Genomic DNA, 17,257 nt, shown 5'->3' on the forward strand with positions numbered 1-17,257 from the left:
TGAGCAGTGCATCAAACAGTTTATCCGCAGATTAGTCTGGCTCCTGGATTACTAGTCTGGATTACCTCCACCTTATTGAATGAAAAAATGTACGCTGGTAACTAAAACGCAATCATAAAGGACCACAGAGAAAAGAGAGAGGGGAGGGGGAGGCAGGCGTGATGCTGAAATAAGCTGAAGTGACAGAGTATTTTTAATATTTTGAGGCTCATTTTGAGACTCAGTCAAAAAACGATCAACTGTTTAATCCGGAGCAAAAACGCGACAAGGCAACGATTGCAACCCTTTCAAAAAAATCTTTTTAAGTGTCAGTCACATTTCTTCATGCACACAGAGAACCTTTCACGTCAACTTTCGTTTGCGTTTCCATTTCTGCAATGGCAGAGATTTATCTTAAGTGACAGATGTGATGGATCGGGCAAAGCTGCCAATTAGCAGTATGAACATGCAGCGCCCGCCTGTCAGGTTAGTGAGGAGCAGATGGGTTAAAGATCTAATCAGCCTGCAACTGAGTTAAGCTGGACGCAATGCAGCTAATGGCACTAATGCACCTAAAGTGAGAATACATGATGGTTATTGCTGCATTGCCAGTTTTAAGGTGGCAAAAGTAAAAAAAAAATACAAATAAAAATGGGGGAGACAAAGCAGGGGCTGAATTGCTGCCAAGTCGCTGTCTGTGTGTGAACGACGGTGGGGCTTCAGTGCGTAAATGCTACTGAGAGAAACATGAGACCAGGGGAGGTAGAAGGAAAGGAAAGGAAAGAAATATGCACATAAACTGGTTAATGCGCAGAGGGGCAGGGGAGAGCCGCCCTTTGCAGAGACTGGAATGGGGGTGGGGGGAGGGAGTCCCCAAATGGTCAGAAAAACCCTTTCTGCAGGGGTCCATTGTCTGCTGACCACGACTATGAAAAGAAAGCTGATTACAGGAGACAGCATGTTGTGTTGCTTCGATGGTTGCCTGCAGTTGATCACTACACGTTGCCGTTTTGTCTGATGTCTCCCTTTTGTTATCCCCACCTAAAAAAAAAAGTGGTTCACAGCTTTGCGGTGCAACGCCTGAGCTTGCTTTCTCAGGTCTGAATTGCAGGCTGCGAGTGTTTCTGCTCTCTTTTTTCCTGCATCCTGCCAGATAAGGCAAATCCTCCCTCTCCTCATCTCAAAATGACTTGTGTATTATTAAAAGCTTTTAAATGGAGCAGAGTGCTGGCTGACTACCAAATCCACTGCCTTGTTGCCAGGGAAACACATACCCATGGTCTCCACTCCTCCTCCTCCTCCCTCTCAGCGCTTTTTTTCCCTCCCACCCCTCCTCTCCTCCCCGGAGGCTCATATTTCAAAACCATCAGCAGTCTTGTGCGCTCACACTGCTGCCTTTCAACTAAAAGCTTTTTGTGCTTCCAGTGAAGCAGAATGGAGGGGAGAGAGAGCAGATGGGAGTGGTTAGAGGAGAGGGGAGGGAAAATAAAGGGCCTCCCTCACCGTTGCCAGGGCAACTTGATGTCACGGTGACATCACGCACCACTAAAAGCTTTTAACCGGATTCCTCTCCTGCCTTAGGCCCCATTTTGAGTCCTCTTTCAGCTAGACTAGGGGGAAAGGCACCGGCAGGGTGGTGGTGTGTGTGTGCCTTCCTGCTTCTATCCCTCCATTGCCGGAGACTCAACACCGCTCTTTAGCACAGTAAAAGGCTTTCAAAACCAACCTCTAAAGCTCTGCAAACAGAGCCGGCTCAGGTCAAGAGAGTCATTTAAAAAATTAAAAAAAAAAAAAAAAATGGCATCAGAGGATGGTTTCAGCTACCTGATGCCAGGCCACAGTGAGAAACACAGACGGGCCCCGAACTGGACCGATGGCGAAATGAAAGCCCTCCTATATGTGTGGGAGGAACACCACAACGAGCTGAAAATGAGCAAGAGGAACGCTAAGGTTTACGAGAAGATGTCCCAGAGGTTCTTCCAGCTGACAGGAGAGCAGCGCTTCAAGGAAGAGATCAAGATGAAAATCACCAATATGTCTTTTCAGTACAGGCAAGTGCAAAACCCCGGTCCAAAGTCATGACTCCAGCTGCTGCATGACCAACCCCCCCAATTTTTTTTTCTTTTACATTTTCTCTGCTTTAACAGGCGACTGAAAGCTACAGTTGGCGAAGGCGGCGAGGCGCCGGATTGGCCGTACTACAAGGCCATAGAGAAGATCCTCTCCAAGCCGCTGGAGAACGGCAGGGTGAACTCTTTGGAGTTTCAGGCCTCTGCGGCGGGTCCCTCCACTTCCTCCCAGTCCACAGACAACCTGGTGCCCCAGTCAGAGGAGGGGCTGATGGGATTCCTGCCAGAGTACACAGGCTCCTCGGACGAGATGGAGATCAAACAAGAGCTGGACTCGCTGAGCTCTGATAGTGAGCACACACAAGGCTCCAGGTAACAGGAAATAGAGGAGACACACAGTGCATGTGTGTGTCGTAGTGAATATGTGCACCTTTGAAACACTGATAAAGATAATAATAGGTGAACTGACCTTTGTATGTTATTGTTTCAGAGAAGCAACCCACCAGATATACAGTTTTATGCAGTTTTCAGCTTGCCAGCTATAACTGAAAGTAACTCCCTTGCCTCAGCTGGGTTTACTTGTTGCTATGCTTTATTTAAACCTTGAATGCTAAAATTATATACACAATTGCTTTTTTTTTCTCTGCGTTTTAACAGTTTCGTTAGTTTAAAAAAAAAAAAGTATATCTTACTAATAATCTGTGTAGGTCTGTTTGTCTGTTCCTCTGATCCACTCCAGACTTGGTGAGTCTGTCGCAGGGGACTCTGGCAAGGGGAGTGCTCAATTTTGAGGTTGTTTAGATTAGCGGTTCTCATTTTTTGGGGGCTAAATGTAGTTCCTTGTGTTTCCACACTGACAGACACACATACTATCTTTCTGGGGACATTCATGCATTCCCAAGCCTCTTAACTCTACGTTTAGCGATAACAGCTAAGTGCTAAAATCTTAACTTCACTCTAATTCTTTAACCCTAAAACCAAGCCCTCAAATAAACTTTTGATGGGCTAAAAAATGAGTCAAAAAGTTCTCGCTTTAAAAAAACCCTCATCACTCTGATGCACTAAAATTCAATCTGGACATGTTTTATCGTCATTATTGTTGTTGTTGCCATTAGTTTCCTGTGGCAAACCACAGCAAACGCTCAGTCATGCAGCTTCTTCAGAAAGCTGCAGCCCACAATCTGCCTGTACTGGTTAGGCAAAATCAGAAACATGCATCCAGCTGATGTGTCCTCAGGGCTGTCTTCTTATTAAAACTGTGCCTCTCAATTGTCTGTCTCAATTGTCAGAAAAATCTGTAAATTGTAGCTACCAGCAATAAGCCATGTTTCACTCCCTTTAAATGCCGTCCAGAGTAGTTGGTTGTAAAACACTTGCAATGGTTTACTTCTATGATTTCTGCCTTCGGCGCGAGGAGCCAATGCACACAAACCAATGTTATGTTGAAGGTCGTGGCACTAACCTGTGAAAATGCGAACCCAGTGTGATCTCTTCTTACCAGGCACTGCCTGCTCTGAAAGGTTCCCCTCTCTGCTCCCCCAGCTCACATCCTATCTCAGCCAGGAAGAGGAAGGCCAGCAAGCACCTGTCCTTGAAGCGGAAGAAACTGCGAGTCTTGCAGGCTATGCTGCAGCAACAGAAGAGGTCGAGCCGGGCCATGGAGGAGACGTGCAGGGAGGTGCGTCGAGCCGTGCACCAACAGAACCTCCTCCAGGTCCAGTGTCTGCAGCTGCAGGAGCGCATGATGAACCTCCTGGAGAAGATGATCCAGCTTCCCGCCACTGCATCAGCCACATGGGGTCAGAGTGGGGTGAAGGATCCGGGAAAACCATAAAGTGTTTTTTGTTTTGTTTTGTTTTGTTTCTTTATTGGGGGGGGGGGGATGACATCATAGCATTGCCTCACCTATAGCCTTGTTGAATACAAAAACAAAGATGTATTTTATTTTGGCATTCCAGGTTTATCCTGTTGTGAGTAAAGCTCTGTGTAGAAATGGTAGAGACAGGCATGAATTCAGGCTTTTACCATTTCTGGAGGAGCATCATTTGTAGAAGGTAAACATGTTATTGCATTTGTTAGCACTTTAGCATCAACATTAAGTCGGGCTCCAATGTACATTTTCATTTTAGGAATAGTTGTATAAGATTTTTCTTGATAATTTGCCAAGTACCCTAATAAAAATCACTGTGGGAACAACAGCCATCATTTTTTTTTTTTTGCCAGGATAATTACATGTTACATGGGAGGTCTGATGCCAAAACAGGGCAATTTGTAGCAACCATGAACCAGGAATTTAGGCGGTAATCCCCACTGTTACTGCAGTCATTTGGTAAAGAGCTGCCAGCAAATGGCAACACAAGCTGCTTGAGATTTCTCAGAAAAAGAAACCTTGACTATGTCTTTTTGTGCAAAATAGTAGCTTTAATGAAACATTCCTGACTTTCTTTTGCATGAGAACGTGACAGAGTGATTAGTAACCTTGATTTTTATAGTGTTATACTGATATCATATTTAGTTCCACATAAAAATTTCTAGGAGTATGGGTCATTAGCCTTAATAAGACTCTGACAAGTCAGACAGATTCTTCTATTTGTATCATAACAAAGACACTGATAGTGGCTAATAAAAGTCATATAATAGCATTTTTACAGCATTTAGTTTTAGGATTTGATATATATGGAAGCTTTCATTCAAGGCAGAAACGCGGAGATTTGTTTCTTGAGAAGTGACAAAGATAACCTTCTGCTGTCTTTCACTCTAACATCCCCCATCTCCGTGACTCTACAGTGCAATTATTGGGATGCAAAATACACAGAGGGTGGAGGCTGACGTTAGCTGAAATATTAAGGTCTTTGCCTTTCAGCCCATTTTAAGAGGATTTGGAGAAATAGGGGGGGATTAGGCTAGTTCCATCACACATTACACCAGCTCAATGGAAGTCACTCCTTCATGAAAATGAGAATGCAACATCGTTTGTTTCCTTATAACTCACTGAACTGTGTGGCCTGTGTTTGGATAGTATGCTCACAGCCATAATAAATAAATCATAAAGTGCAACGTCATACCGGTCTTGCATTAGACTTCTAATCCTGTTGTTATATGGTAGTTTGTCAAAACGGCTGTCAGCTTCTTGCAAATGAGTAAGCTACACCGCACATGTGTAGTAAGGCCAGGGGTGAGGCAACCGTTGCAGCCCTTTGACCAGAGTTACTGTTTACACACCATCCGCCGTAAAGAGCCGCAGTCGAGTGAAGGGGAAGGAGCTAACCACAGGCAAAGTGGATGAGACATACTGCAGTAACCGCAGAGTCATAAGGGTAAGACCTTTTTTATTTTTACTTTTTGGTTTTTAAGTGGTCAACTTATCACCATTGCATGGGCAGTGCCTTTTAAATTTCATTATATTCCTCTTTTTAGACATATGTCAGGGGTGATTACAGAGTCTCCAGAGAACTTTCTGTGCTCTCACTTGTATGCTTAAGCAGAGTTATTTATTAAAAATATCATATATAAATAAAAAAATATATACATACTTTACTTAAGGGAAAAATAAAGCTTGTCAACTGCCATCATTGTCAGCCAATAGCGTCACTCCCCCTGTTTGAATATTGAACGCAAAGGAGATGCTGATTGGCCAGTGGGAGGAGTCACATGTTCCGGAGACGTTACGCTGTCATGGTTACAGTGAAAGACGCTTTGTGATTTCCGTGGTGAGTGAATGGATGGAGGTGGTGCCCTCGAGCTCTGCCATATGGAGTACCGAATCACTGCAGGGAGAGAATAGAGAAAAAAATGGACGCGTGAAGCGGAAAATGTAAACGTGGTGGACTCGTGTTAACGTAAACGTAAAACCCGTGGGCTTTTTTTCTGGCATAACTTTAAAAGCAGGTACTGTTAATTTTTTTCCCCGATAAGGCCTTAATTGTTGTCAAAGTTTCGAGCTACGTGAACATTGTTTGTCGCCTTAAAGTTGCCAAAACTCTGAAAAAAGTAAAGCAGGAGCTAGCTTTCGCTATTTTTGTTTCGGTTTTTTTTTTCCCTATAAAATGACTCGGGCGGTGACTTAAGTATTGGAACATTTAAAAACTGTGGCTTACCGACACCAGAGTCCTTCATTAAAGGGGTGGTAAGCAGGGAGCCAGCTGGCGGTGTGTTTTGGGGAGTGGGTGGAGGGGTGACTGGGAGTAATATGCGCGCCGTGTTTGGACATAAAAGCTGCCTCTGTTTTAGCTCTGACAGATAATTGCAGAAATAAGATTGATGTGGGTTACGTTACTTGGTTATTAAATGAAACTGATGAAATTAAATTAACTTGTTGACTAGGTGAGAGCAAAGATAGACCTAGAAAAACACCATGCTTTTTCTAAGTCTACTTAAAAAAACTGTGTTATTCTGTTTTCAGTATATGATCTTTACATTATTTGTTAGAAGTATTCGTCAATAAAAAACCCATTTAACCTCCTAGGACTTGGCGTCCACATATGTGGACGTCACATTTTGGGTTGTCAAGACCAAAATACTAAATTTTGCTCTACAATGGCCTGATATCCACTTACGAGGACATTATACTGCCTCTGTTTTTCGAAATTTAAAACAAATATCCTCATATGTGGCTTTCACTTTTCTCTTAGAAACAAAAATCAGGTAAAAAAAAAAAATCTGGTGATTCTTTGTTTTTACATTCATCGCGTCCCAATATGCCCAAATATCAAAGAGAAATTAAAAATGCATGCCATGGAAGAGTTCGGCTCTTAGGAGGTTAATGTAATTAATAAAAATGTGCTGTAGAACTTCTCAATAGTTTCCACAAAATACTTTAGAGCTGTCGTTTATTGGCAAGTATTTTTGAAATTTTAGTGCATGAGTTGTAATTTATTAAGTCTTTGAACAATTTGATGTGGTGGATGCCGGCTTCTTTACTTTTTGTCCTTGTGTTTTGCTTTGTGTTACCATAGGATGACAACAACACAATAGTGTTGGCAACGGGCAAGTGTTTCAGTTCCCACATGCGGCAACAAAGATGAGGATACAGGGACAGCCTGAGGGCGCGAGGAGGCGTCTGGATATGAATGCATCCGGTGAGTTCAAGAGCGTGGAGGTCATCCGTGGTCGGGCTGGATATGGCTTTACTATTTCTGGACAGAGGCCGTGCATGTTGAGCGGCATCCTGGAAGGAAGCCCGGCATACTTGGTGGGGCTCAGGCAAGGAGATTGCATCATGGTCATCAATGGAAGTGATGTGTCCACTGCTTCTCATGAGGCTGTAGTGCAGCTGATTGGCAGCTGCAAAGGACCCCTGTGCTTGGTGGTGCAGGCTGAAGGCAGAGTGATGGGAAACCCAATCCTTAATGATGTGAAATTTGGGTTTGCCCAGAAAAGTGGCGCTTTCCAAAAGGCAAGTGTTTTCCGCACTGTCTCGGATGACTCAAGCAACTCCTCCTTTAACGCAAGTTGTTCGGTTGCCGCCAAACAGAGGCCAGTTTCAGAGCCGGATATGTCACAGTGGTCACGGCAATGGAGTGCTTTAGCTGAGCAGCCAAGGGAGGAGACTTCCACGTCTGGGGATGCAGACTCTGTTATTACAGACGAAGCCAATCCAGACTGGGGTGTTTTGAACATGACTTTGGTGGTGGGCTACCTGAGCTCCACAGAGCTGATTTTGAACACCAGTGAATCAGAGGACTGTTCAAAGGCTATTCTGGAGAGAATTCGACAGCTGGGCACTGAGCAGGACACCCATACCCTGGTGATGATGAAGATCATGTTTGATTGCATTCGTCTTTGTGACGACGCTGGAGCTGTTTTGGCAGCTTTCCCAGCTGAGAACCTGGTCTTGGGGGCTGTGTGTACTGAAGACCCACGTTTTTTTTGCCTGGTCACTACAGGGCATATTATTAATGGCCGTGTGCCAGAAGATAGTCCTCTGTGTGCCTCCTGCCATGTTTTTTTCATTGACCCAGAGCTGGGAAATCACAAGGATCACACTGGGATTGCTGGCCGTTTTGGTTTCAACTGCACTCCAGATCCAGATACCTCGGGCTGCCTGGAATTCCCACAGACTCCCCCAGATGTTCTTAACTTTGTAACAGTACTTTACAGTGACATGGGGGAGGCTGTGGAAAGACTAAGAGTCAAACTGGACGCAGAAGCCCAGGAGCATGCCAAGGAGAACGTCAGCACTGCCAAACGTGGCAGTGCCAGCAGCAATGGGGACAGTGGTATTGGAAATGCTTCTCCCCCTGAGGAGAGAGCGGACAGGGATTTCCCTTCTGTGATCCAAAACCATCCTGGGGCCCACCTCCCCAGCTGTCCATGGGATTATCCTCCGGCTGAAGGCCTCACCCCAATAACCCTCTCCAAGAATGGCCAAAAACTTAATCCAGAGAACACTACCAGCACAGATTCCCTTTCAGAGTCATTACCTGGCCCAGATTCTCTAGTTAGCTTTTATGGAGGACCCCCACCCAGGCTACAGTTCCAGTTCAAGCCCCCACCACCTCTTATGTGTTTGGATAAAAAAACAAACTTCTCTGGAGATCCTCTCAGAGGGAGCCAACGGTGGTTCTCAAAGCCAAAGTGGCCAAAAGTCCTGAGTAGTGATCCGGCACCATGTGAAACATCCAACAACAACTGGCCCTCACACAATAGTCTTAGTGCCAGCACCAATAACCTGCCACCTCCAATGAGCCAGATACCCTCAGAAAGATACCAGTCAGCTGAAGTCATGATGCTGCCCCCCAGGGAGGAATGGACCAGAAAGTTTGTAGAACAGAGACAGAAACAGCAAAAGGATGGCAACACTAGAAATGTAAGTAAGACACTCTTTCTTGTTTTCTTTCTTTCTTTCTTTTTAATTTAAAGCTGCAATCTAAAGAATTAAAAAATAAACATTTCTTATGCTGCTATTGAAGTAGTTAATGAGGTTTATGAGTATGTATAAATGACCTGTGATACAGGTTTCAGGCATTTAACTTCCACAAGAGTCAAATATGAAAAATCATATATTGATCATGTATTTGAACCGAAAAGGTTAAAATTTCTTACTAAAAAGGGCAAAAATGTTAGAAAATGTTTTTTTAATTTCACGTGTGAGGGGACATTATATGCTTTTTTCCCCTGTTTTTATCGCATATGTACTGTTAAAATTGCAGATGCTCAAATTAAAAATGGCACACCGCAGCCCAACTACCTGCTCTTTGCATGCTGCAGCCAATCCAAGAAAGTCGTTTTAAAGGGGAGGACCTAAAATAGTTTATTTCAGACTGAGAATGAACTGAGGAACTGCACCGAGGCCCATCATCAAATTAATAAGGATTATTTTGAGGTGTGGGTCATGCAAAGCTCTAGCAAGCTAGAATGCAAGTCGGAAATGATGTCCCTGCAGTAGGTCCTTAATATGTCCCCTTTAAGTAACAGGTGATGTTTATAGGATCTTTGTAGGTGTCCTCACAGAGACATTTGATATGATCAGCAACATGGATGAGGTGTCCTGTCTTTGAGAACTTCTTTAAAACTTTTTTTTTTGTATTCTTGTTGAATTAAATGCTTTTACTTAAGTGCTGTGCAGGTTTCGATAAAATGTAAAGTTTATTATAAAGTGGTCGTAGAGTAGCTGTCATCTTGAGGCAAGAGCATCTGTTTCTGTGCTTACGTTCACACTGCAGGCGAAAGCGCATCAAATCCGATTTTTTTTGACCCTATGCGACCCATATCCGATCATGGTATGACAGTGTGAACGGCACAAATCCGATATTTTCAAATCCGATCTGAGTCACTTTCGTATGTGGTACTGAATCCGATACATATCCGATGTTTTAGAAAGCAACTGCTGTTTGAACGGTCATGTCGCATTAAATCCGTCTTTTACGTCACTGACACAAGACAGACGCCAATTATCAGCGCCGGAGAAGCGCCCGAGAAGACATCGCGAACGCTTCCTGGCCATCCAGTGTAGATGTCAGTGAAACTGTTGGGAAGACAACGTGAACATTTTATTTGTACTGTATAATCTGCAGATTCTGACAGAAATCTGCAACTATCCTTTGAAGCACCGCTCCTCTAAAACACCAATAAGGATCATTATTAGGTTATTTACATTATTATGTAAATAACAAAAAACTTAAAGCAAAAATTGGGAAACGTAAAGTCCGAAGTCTTTATATTAAGGGCCATCAGTCAAACAATATTGTTTGCTCTGGGTCTAAACAGATCGCGTTGTGTGTGACATCTTCTTTTGTGCATGCGGGCCGCTTTGAGCGTTCACACTAGAGCGCGTTTGCTGTCGCATTTTATTTGTAGTGTGAACAAGCAGACAAAAAAATCGGATTTGATCAAAAAATCGGAATTGAGCATTAAGACCTGCAGTGTGAACGTAGTGGCTCTGGAAGTATTAAATGCACAGAAAGAATTGAGTTTCCCGACATCAAGGGGGTGTTAGTAAGTCTTTTTATGGTGGCACCTAACATGAAATAAAATACCACTGCTTAACGCTCAGTTGGTGCAGTGTGTGAATTGAGCTCAGAAAACACCTGCTGAAAGTTAATGTGCAACTCTATAAAGAGGTTGGGTTTTTTTTTACTGTTGGTTTCCTCTTTGTCCACAAGATGTCCCTGTTTATCCATGAGCTCCGAGGGCCACAATTACGCATCTAAAGTATCTCTGAAGTCGTCTTTTTCACTAAGCAACAGACTCAAATTAGTCAGCATGTAGGCGAGCTTGTGTTTGTAAATAACTTTGTAATCAGGGACACATGCAGCGGGCTTGAAATTAAGTTTGGCTACAGAATATATAATTTAAAAAAAATCTCATGTGATGTATTTTTTGAAGTTTTTATTTAAGTTTAATTTCTTTAAGAGAAGCATTGCCCTGTGTTTCCAAGTCAGAGCTCGATTGCATCTTTTCCCAGCAGCTTGCATTAGATCAGAAAAAAAGACAATCTTGAACAGGAAGCCAGGCAAATTACAGGGTAGAGCCCATGTCATGCAGCAGTAATTATCTGCAAGCATTAGACACAAAACATCTCCAGTCACAAGAGTATGCAGTGGCTGGTTTGAGTGCAGTATCTTTAAGGTATTAGCGATTGTGTTTCCATCTGCCATCTGAGAGACTGTGACATTAGTGTGCAATTATATGTGAATGTAGAAGCACCAGGAGAGAAATCTGTCAGATCTCGCGGATCATTTTAGATTCCCAGAAAGATGTGTTTGAACAGACTCATCTCAGATTCAATTCTCACTTTGCTTATACTGTTACATTTTCATTTTCTCCTATCCGCGAGTAACTCCATTAACTTTGACTCTCCGGGCAAAAACTTATCACAAACAGTTCAGTTCTGGGAAAATTATGACATTATCTCCGACAGTCATAGCAAATGTTGTGTTTAGAGTGAAATAAGCAAAAAATCTCTGTAGATAAATAGATGTCAGTGACAGTAGTTTAACAGTTACTAAGTTGTAGTTTGGTAACTTGATTTTCTAGGAGATACAGTGTCTTGTTTAAAAGTTATATCAGCAATGATGATTTAAATACTCTTACCTTCAGGGTTCCAGGTTTTGGGGTATAGGCGCTATTCGTGCCTCTAAACGTCGTTCTGCTAAACGTCTCAGCCTGGCGCGATCACTGGATGACCTTGACGTAAGTTCTTTTGCCTTTCTCACCTTTTATGCTATGAATTTGAAACATGGAAAATGTTTTTTTCATAGTCTTCTGTCCTTTCCGTTCTGGTTGGCCTGTATGTACAAAAATTACCTCATGTGGACGTTTGAACCATCCCCCCTCCCTTTTACACTTCAGCTTTTTTTTCTCTTCTTTTTTTTAACCTCTCATTTCCGTTGCCTTGAACTCTGTGTTTGCTCCTACACTTGTGGCAAGGGGTGGCTCACAAAGTGGCCTTTGTGTAAGCCAGAGGCATGTTCCTGTTTGTTTGGTGTCACTAATGAGCGCTGCTGCACGACGGAATATCATGCTCACATTTTCTCATATTAATGTTTCTGAGGAACCCTCTTTCTGCAGTGGGTCTGTGCGTGCACGCATTACTTATGCACACTGATTCTGATTCATATTCACAAAACTACACACACACACACGTGCTCTTACGTCTTGTAATTGCACCAAATGCACACAAACAGGCGCAAAAATGATCCAGAAAGTGGCAGACTGTATTGTGGGTCCACATAGGAGCACACTTGCAGGATCTACATTGCATTCGAAACATCACACCACAAATCTGCTCCTCAGGAGTGTCTCAACACACACTAAAGAGCGCTGTTAATAATAATAAAATGTTTACCCCAAGATGCCTTCCTTCTTTACTGTTAAGCTACTTTCTTAATCAGCTATAGGTTATAATACCCCACCTCCCACTTCGTCTCCTAATCCTCACTTTATGTTCACATGTACGAATCTGAGTAGCTTTTGTTTTTAAGCAAGGTTACAAATTTTTACCAGTGAAAAAAAAATTGAAAAAATTAAAAAGTGTATTTTTATTTTGTTTCGTAGCTTCTTGTTGGCTTGTGTGCAAAGATTTCCTCACCATGCGTGGGTCTAACGGTGTGTTTCATTGTTTACTTTTTATGACTTACCAGAAATAGCTAATTACTTTGCATCAATCAAGAGTAAAATTGCCTCTGAGTATGCCATCACCCCTAGCAACCAAGACATCTCTTCTCTAGTGCTGTTATGAGGTGTCTATTCCTGCCTGCTGTTAAATTTAAAAGGGGATGTTTTGAGCTGTCATATACTCTGCTTGTACAAAATAACATTGGCTGAATAGAAAGGTAGGTGTTGTCATGCTTGAAGCAGTCTGTGAAATTATCTAATCTCTTCCCCTTGTCTCTCAGCGTTAGTTTGATCTGTTACATTGTTTTGTAGATCTTTGATATCTTTGTTTTACCATCTCTACGCTGGTGGGACCTGCAGTGGCACAAACAAAGAGAGGCAGGCTTAGGCTAGTCTCAGTTGGCTCAGATTAATACAGCATATGTTTTGATACTAATTGTTGATTATCTACAGACAAGAGTACTACAAGACTTCTGTTAGTAATCACATGCAGTGTAATTGTGCTTATCTGCATTTCCTGCAAACACTGTATCTAAAAGATAGCTATAGCTTCATTGTCTGAAAAATGAAGCCATTGTAAAAGAGCTTTTAAACTTGCATTCAAAACAGACAGTGGGCCTGTTTGCTTAAATGCTAGTTTCAGGAGATGTCAAATAAAAGAAGGTTTCATTTTGTAAATTAAGAGTCAGAAAGGCTCATTGACTAACAGCTTTTCAGTCTCAAGTAGTTAGCCCTTTTCCTCAGTTTTGCACTCACATCTACATTGTGCTCATTACTCCTGGTTTCAAAACATCAGCAGCGCAACAGTGAAAATAATGAGTTGTGAGTATCACAATGGGATTTCAGTAATTAATGGGTAATCTTATGGTGGCTGTGTCCATGTTTTATATACAATCTATGTAGGGACACTATAAAATGACAGAAAAATGGAATACAATGAAATGAAGAAACGTAAGTTTGCTTGTTTTAAAATGTAGGGCTCATTTTTTGTGCTATGCAACAATATGAAACAAAATGGACAGGGGCCCGTTTAACGATTCTTTTAACATCAGTGTGAGTATTTCCAACTGACGACATTAACGCCTGTAGCTTAAAGCAAAATATTGCTCATCCTTGCTTAAATTAGAGCTGAGCTTCATAGCAGGTTGCTGTATTGTGGGTTTGTTTGTTTTTGTTTCATAATGTGCCAAATGTTTTCAGCAGGTGCCAGTTTAAGACCCAGACTCTGTTTTACAGAGCTGTGCTTCTACATGCAGAATGCGGTTTGCATAGGCCCTCCTTGAATAAGATGTCTATATGATGATGTATTGCTGCATATATTGTTCAGCGTTAATGGTGCCTTCACAAATGTGCATTTTACCCATGCCACATGCACTAATGCACTTCCACAGATCGAGCCGTATGATATCATTACTCTTTAGTCAGTAGGATGTGGTGTGTGTGATTTCCAAAAATCCCAAATTCAAATTTTCATTGATAAAATCTGCAGTTTTAAGTCACGGTACTGCTATACATTCCAAATAATAACAGTTTAGGGAATTTATGATTTTCAGAGACTTTTCAGTGTGCACCTTGGACTCTGATCTGGATTTTAATTTCACAAGCTTTCATCTTGGAGTCATGGTCAGATATCAGGTTTTCTATAAGCAACTCTGTTCTTCCATAGCAAATTAAAGCCATCCAATGGCACCAATTTGGTTCTTATAGACTTACACATATGCAGAATTGGGTGATGCCTCTTAAGCACCAGATTTGGAGAATGACCTGTTCCGGAATGATTTTTATCATGGAAATCTTTGAAGAATGAAGTGAAATTTAAGGACTTGTTTCCCCCCTACTTTGAAGGTTGTGATCCCCTTCAGAGCGAAAACAAGTGACAAATGATGGACACAGCAAGCTGATGCACTGTAGTAAACTCTTCACCTTAGAAGACCCTTTAATACAGGGAGAAACTCCTGTCCAAGTGTTTGGTTTCTGCAGGATTTTCTGACTTGTGTATAGTTGTGAAGGACTGTTCTCATAGCAAGCCTTTTCAGAAAACGCACGATAAGCTCTCATTCAGTGCATCTGGACTCACAAGGACACTGTGAGGCTCTTTAGGAGTTCCCCCTCAGCGATAACTTCTGTATGCGGTCTTGTAGCATTTTGTGGGTGTGTCCATAACAATCTGAAACTGTGGATGACACAGTGGCCAGAAATGAGCATACTTTTGGAATCTTTCCTCACAGTAAAAGGGCTCTGACGTGTCATAGTAGTAGCAGTATTGTTGCTTTTCAGTGTTTGCCTTCCTTCTTCACCAGAAGAAGAAACTGCTATATAACCCTGTGCTTGTGTATGTGTTAATTCTTTTTTTTTTTTTTTCACCCTGCTGCTTTTCCCTTAGAGACTATGCCGATGCACGCTAAGCTTTCCTTCGTGCTGAAGAACGTCCTGTTTTGTACATCCTTGTATTATTTCTCTGTCAGATCCCCACTGCAAACCCCCACCACCACCCCCCACACACACCCACCCACCCCACACACCCACACACAGCCCCCACATCCCACTGCTCCGGTGCTGTAAGCCTGTGTCTCACTCATCACACACTCCTTGTTTTCAGCTGCAAACAGATGCTTTGCGCCCTCCATGCTCAGCAGACGACAGTGTGTTCAACTTTGCAAAGATGACACCATTAGCTGGCTGCTGCGACTGTGCTCAATCTGACTATGTTCGGAGGTGTTGCGGCATGTGAGAACATCTGTTCCTGCGAGCCGTTAATGGTTAATGCGCGCCGTTTGATTCGGGCATACCCTATCTGCCTGCTGGGGAAATTTGTTGCCTCTTTGTTCCGTGCCTGAAGTTTCTCCCTCTCCTTTCCTTTTAGGTGTGGAAACATTAGCGGCTCTTGTTTACATGATTGTGGGTAATAGATGTATGCTGTGGGCGTAGCAGAAACCCAGACAGGGCATGAAGACACATAGACGGAGAGGGAGGTAAATAGAGAAGGAATGAGGAGGAATTCACAGCAAAGAGAGCGAGAGAGAGAAAGAGAGGGGAGGGATATTGATAGAGAGAGAGAGAGAAAAGAGAGAGGAACCGGCAGCAGAGGAAGAGAGAGGGAGCTTTTGAACTCTCAGTGGCTGTCAGGATTTTCGCTCCTCTGCACGCTCTCTCCTCCCTCGCTCAGCTCTGCCTCTCTGCACTGCAAATACAGACTCGCACACGCACCGCGCGAGATCCAGCGGATGGACTCTCTTACACACACCAGGCGTGTGGAGCAGCGCTGAAGACGGGCAAAGCACACAGCGCCATACATGGAGCAAACTTTAACGCTCAACTCTGTAAGTCACAAAAATCCTGCCACTCGTGCTATTTTTGCCCATTTGGTGATGGCACCTTCATCTTTCACACTAGGGATATCTTGGTTGCCACACTGTTACTTCTTCTTTGGGCTCTTTGTAGCTCCTGTTGTAGCTTTCTGAGCAGCATACAGTGGTTAGCTTGTGTGGTCTGTCAGAGGAATGTTTTGACCAGTGCCAGCTGAGACTCCCATGTGCTGTATGACACACACTGCACTGCTGTATGCAGAAAAATGTGGCATTGCGTCTAGATCAGGATGCACGCCGACTTTAAATTAGATGTCGTGCTGAAAGAGTTTTGTTAAGTGACCCGGGGGCTTGTTATTGTAAACTGCGTGGGGCCTTTTCAATGAAGCGCGCTCTGTTGCACTTGCCCCGAGAAATGACCCTTTCCGCAGCGAGTCGGCAGCACCGGGAGAAGTTCGATTCAGCTGAAGTGACGTTGAGATCCGGCGCCGTCGCTGTCGGATGGTATTAAATCGGCAGTGAATTCTTTGTAGCATTTTATTTTGAGGGAGTCATCAAACAGCCACAGTTTAGTCTGAACTTGAAATGGTTGCGTGTGGTTTTACCTTGCCCTTATTTTCTTTGTGCAGGCATGTCTTCGCATCTGATTCACCAGCCATCTCTAAAACATATCTTTCCTAACACATTTCACAACTACTTTCTTTGGTAATGTGGAAGCATACATGAAACTGAGCTTTAATGACTAGTGATTTTGTCATAGATGTCATATTTCATTATGTAAATTTGTGCCCAATTTATTTTGGTTATTATTTTTTTAATGCGGATGTCGGGACTTGAGAAGATGAGCAGGTATCGAGTCTTTCTGTGAATTAGCAGGAGTGTAAGGAGAACACGACGCACTTTTATGTCTCTGACATCACATGGCCAGCTCTGTTAGAGTGGGTGGACAGCTGTGCTCACGATACGTGTCGTTAGGCTAGCATTATAGGATGCAAACATTGAGCAGTCTGGCATTTTGTAAATGTCTCCTCAATAATTCCTCTTATTGTTTTTTTTTATTGTTTTTAGTCAAGATCTTTTATTGCTTGCTCTGACTGCCCCCCCCCCCCCCCCCCCCAAAAAAAAAGAAAAAACACAAAAAAACAAAAAGCCAGCAAACAAAAATGGTGCATTAACACAACAAAAGTTATTTTGCTGTCCAGCTGCTCGGCGTTGGAATATGCAGCGGCCTTTAACCAGCTGAACAGATGTGGCTGTGGTTGCTGACTTTGCTGTTTGACCCAACTGTAACCACGGAAAATACCCGCTGCCTCACCATCTCTGAATGCAGGCGTACTGCTGCTCCAC

General features: G+C 43.0%; 2 protein-coding genes across 4 annotated transcripts in view; both read left to right on the forward strand.

Moving 5' to 3' along the window:
* The first annotated feature begins 1,368 nt into the window (after positions 1-1,368).
* msantd1 (Myb/SANT-like DNA-binding domain containing 1) lies at positions 1,369-4,246 on the forward strand. The gene is made up of 3 exons (XM_005464445.4): positions 1,369-2,030; positions 2,127-2,420; positions 3,591-4,246. Exons 1-3 carry the CDS (start codon positions 1,777-1,779, stop codon positions 3,880-3,882), a joined length of 840 nt encoding a protein of 279 aa, XP_005464502.1. The 5' UTR covers positions 1,369-1,776; the 3' UTR covers positions 3,883-4,246.
* A 982-nt stretch (positions 4,247-5,228) lies between these two features.
* The window catches only part of rgs12a (regulator of G protein signaling 12a), a 44,246-nt gene continuing 32,217 nt past the window's right edge, over positions 5,229-17,257 (forward strand). The window contains exons 1-3 of one of the 3 annotated variants that reach the window (XM_019355817.2): positions 5,229-5,365; positions 7,004-8,856; positions 11,589-11,681. In XM_019355817.2, the coding sequence (XP_019211362.1) occupies positions 7,069-8,856; positions 11,589-11,681 (1,881 nt within the window). In that variant the 5' untranslated portion in view covers positions 5,229-5,365; positions 7,004-7,068. Of the gene's footprint in view, positions 5,366-5,696; positions 5,937-7,003; positions 8,857-11,588; positions 11,682-15,497; positions 15,926-17,257 lie in introns of those variants that run through there. The other 2 variants (XM_019355816.2, XM_019355826.2) reach the window with 2 other exon arrangements.

Source organism: Oreochromis niloticus, linkage group LG3 (genome assembly GCF_001858045.2).
Source record: "Oreochromis niloticus isolate F11D_XX linkage group LG3, O_niloticus_UMD_NMBU, whole genome shotgun sequence".
Lineage (NCBI taxonomy): Eukaryota > Metazoa > Chordata > Actinopteri > Cichliformes > Cichlidae > Oreochromis > Oreochromis niloticus.

What these genes read in the sequence shown, in the direction of transcription:
- msantd1 (XM_005464445.4), top strand. Translation starts at nt 1,777, where the DNA reads ATGGCATCAGAGGATGGTTTCAGCTACCTGATGCCAGGCCACAGTGAG. An exon ending in AATATGTCTTTTCAGTACAG is followed by an intron (nt 2,031 to 2,126) that starts GCAAGTGCAAAA and finishes CTGCTTTAACAG; the next exon opens with GCGACTGAAAGCTACAGTTG. An exon ending in GAGCACACACAAGGCTCCAG is followed by an intron (nt 2,421 to 3,590) that starts GTAACAGGAAAT and finishes CTGCTCCCCCAG; the next exon opens with CTCACATCCTATCTCAGCCA.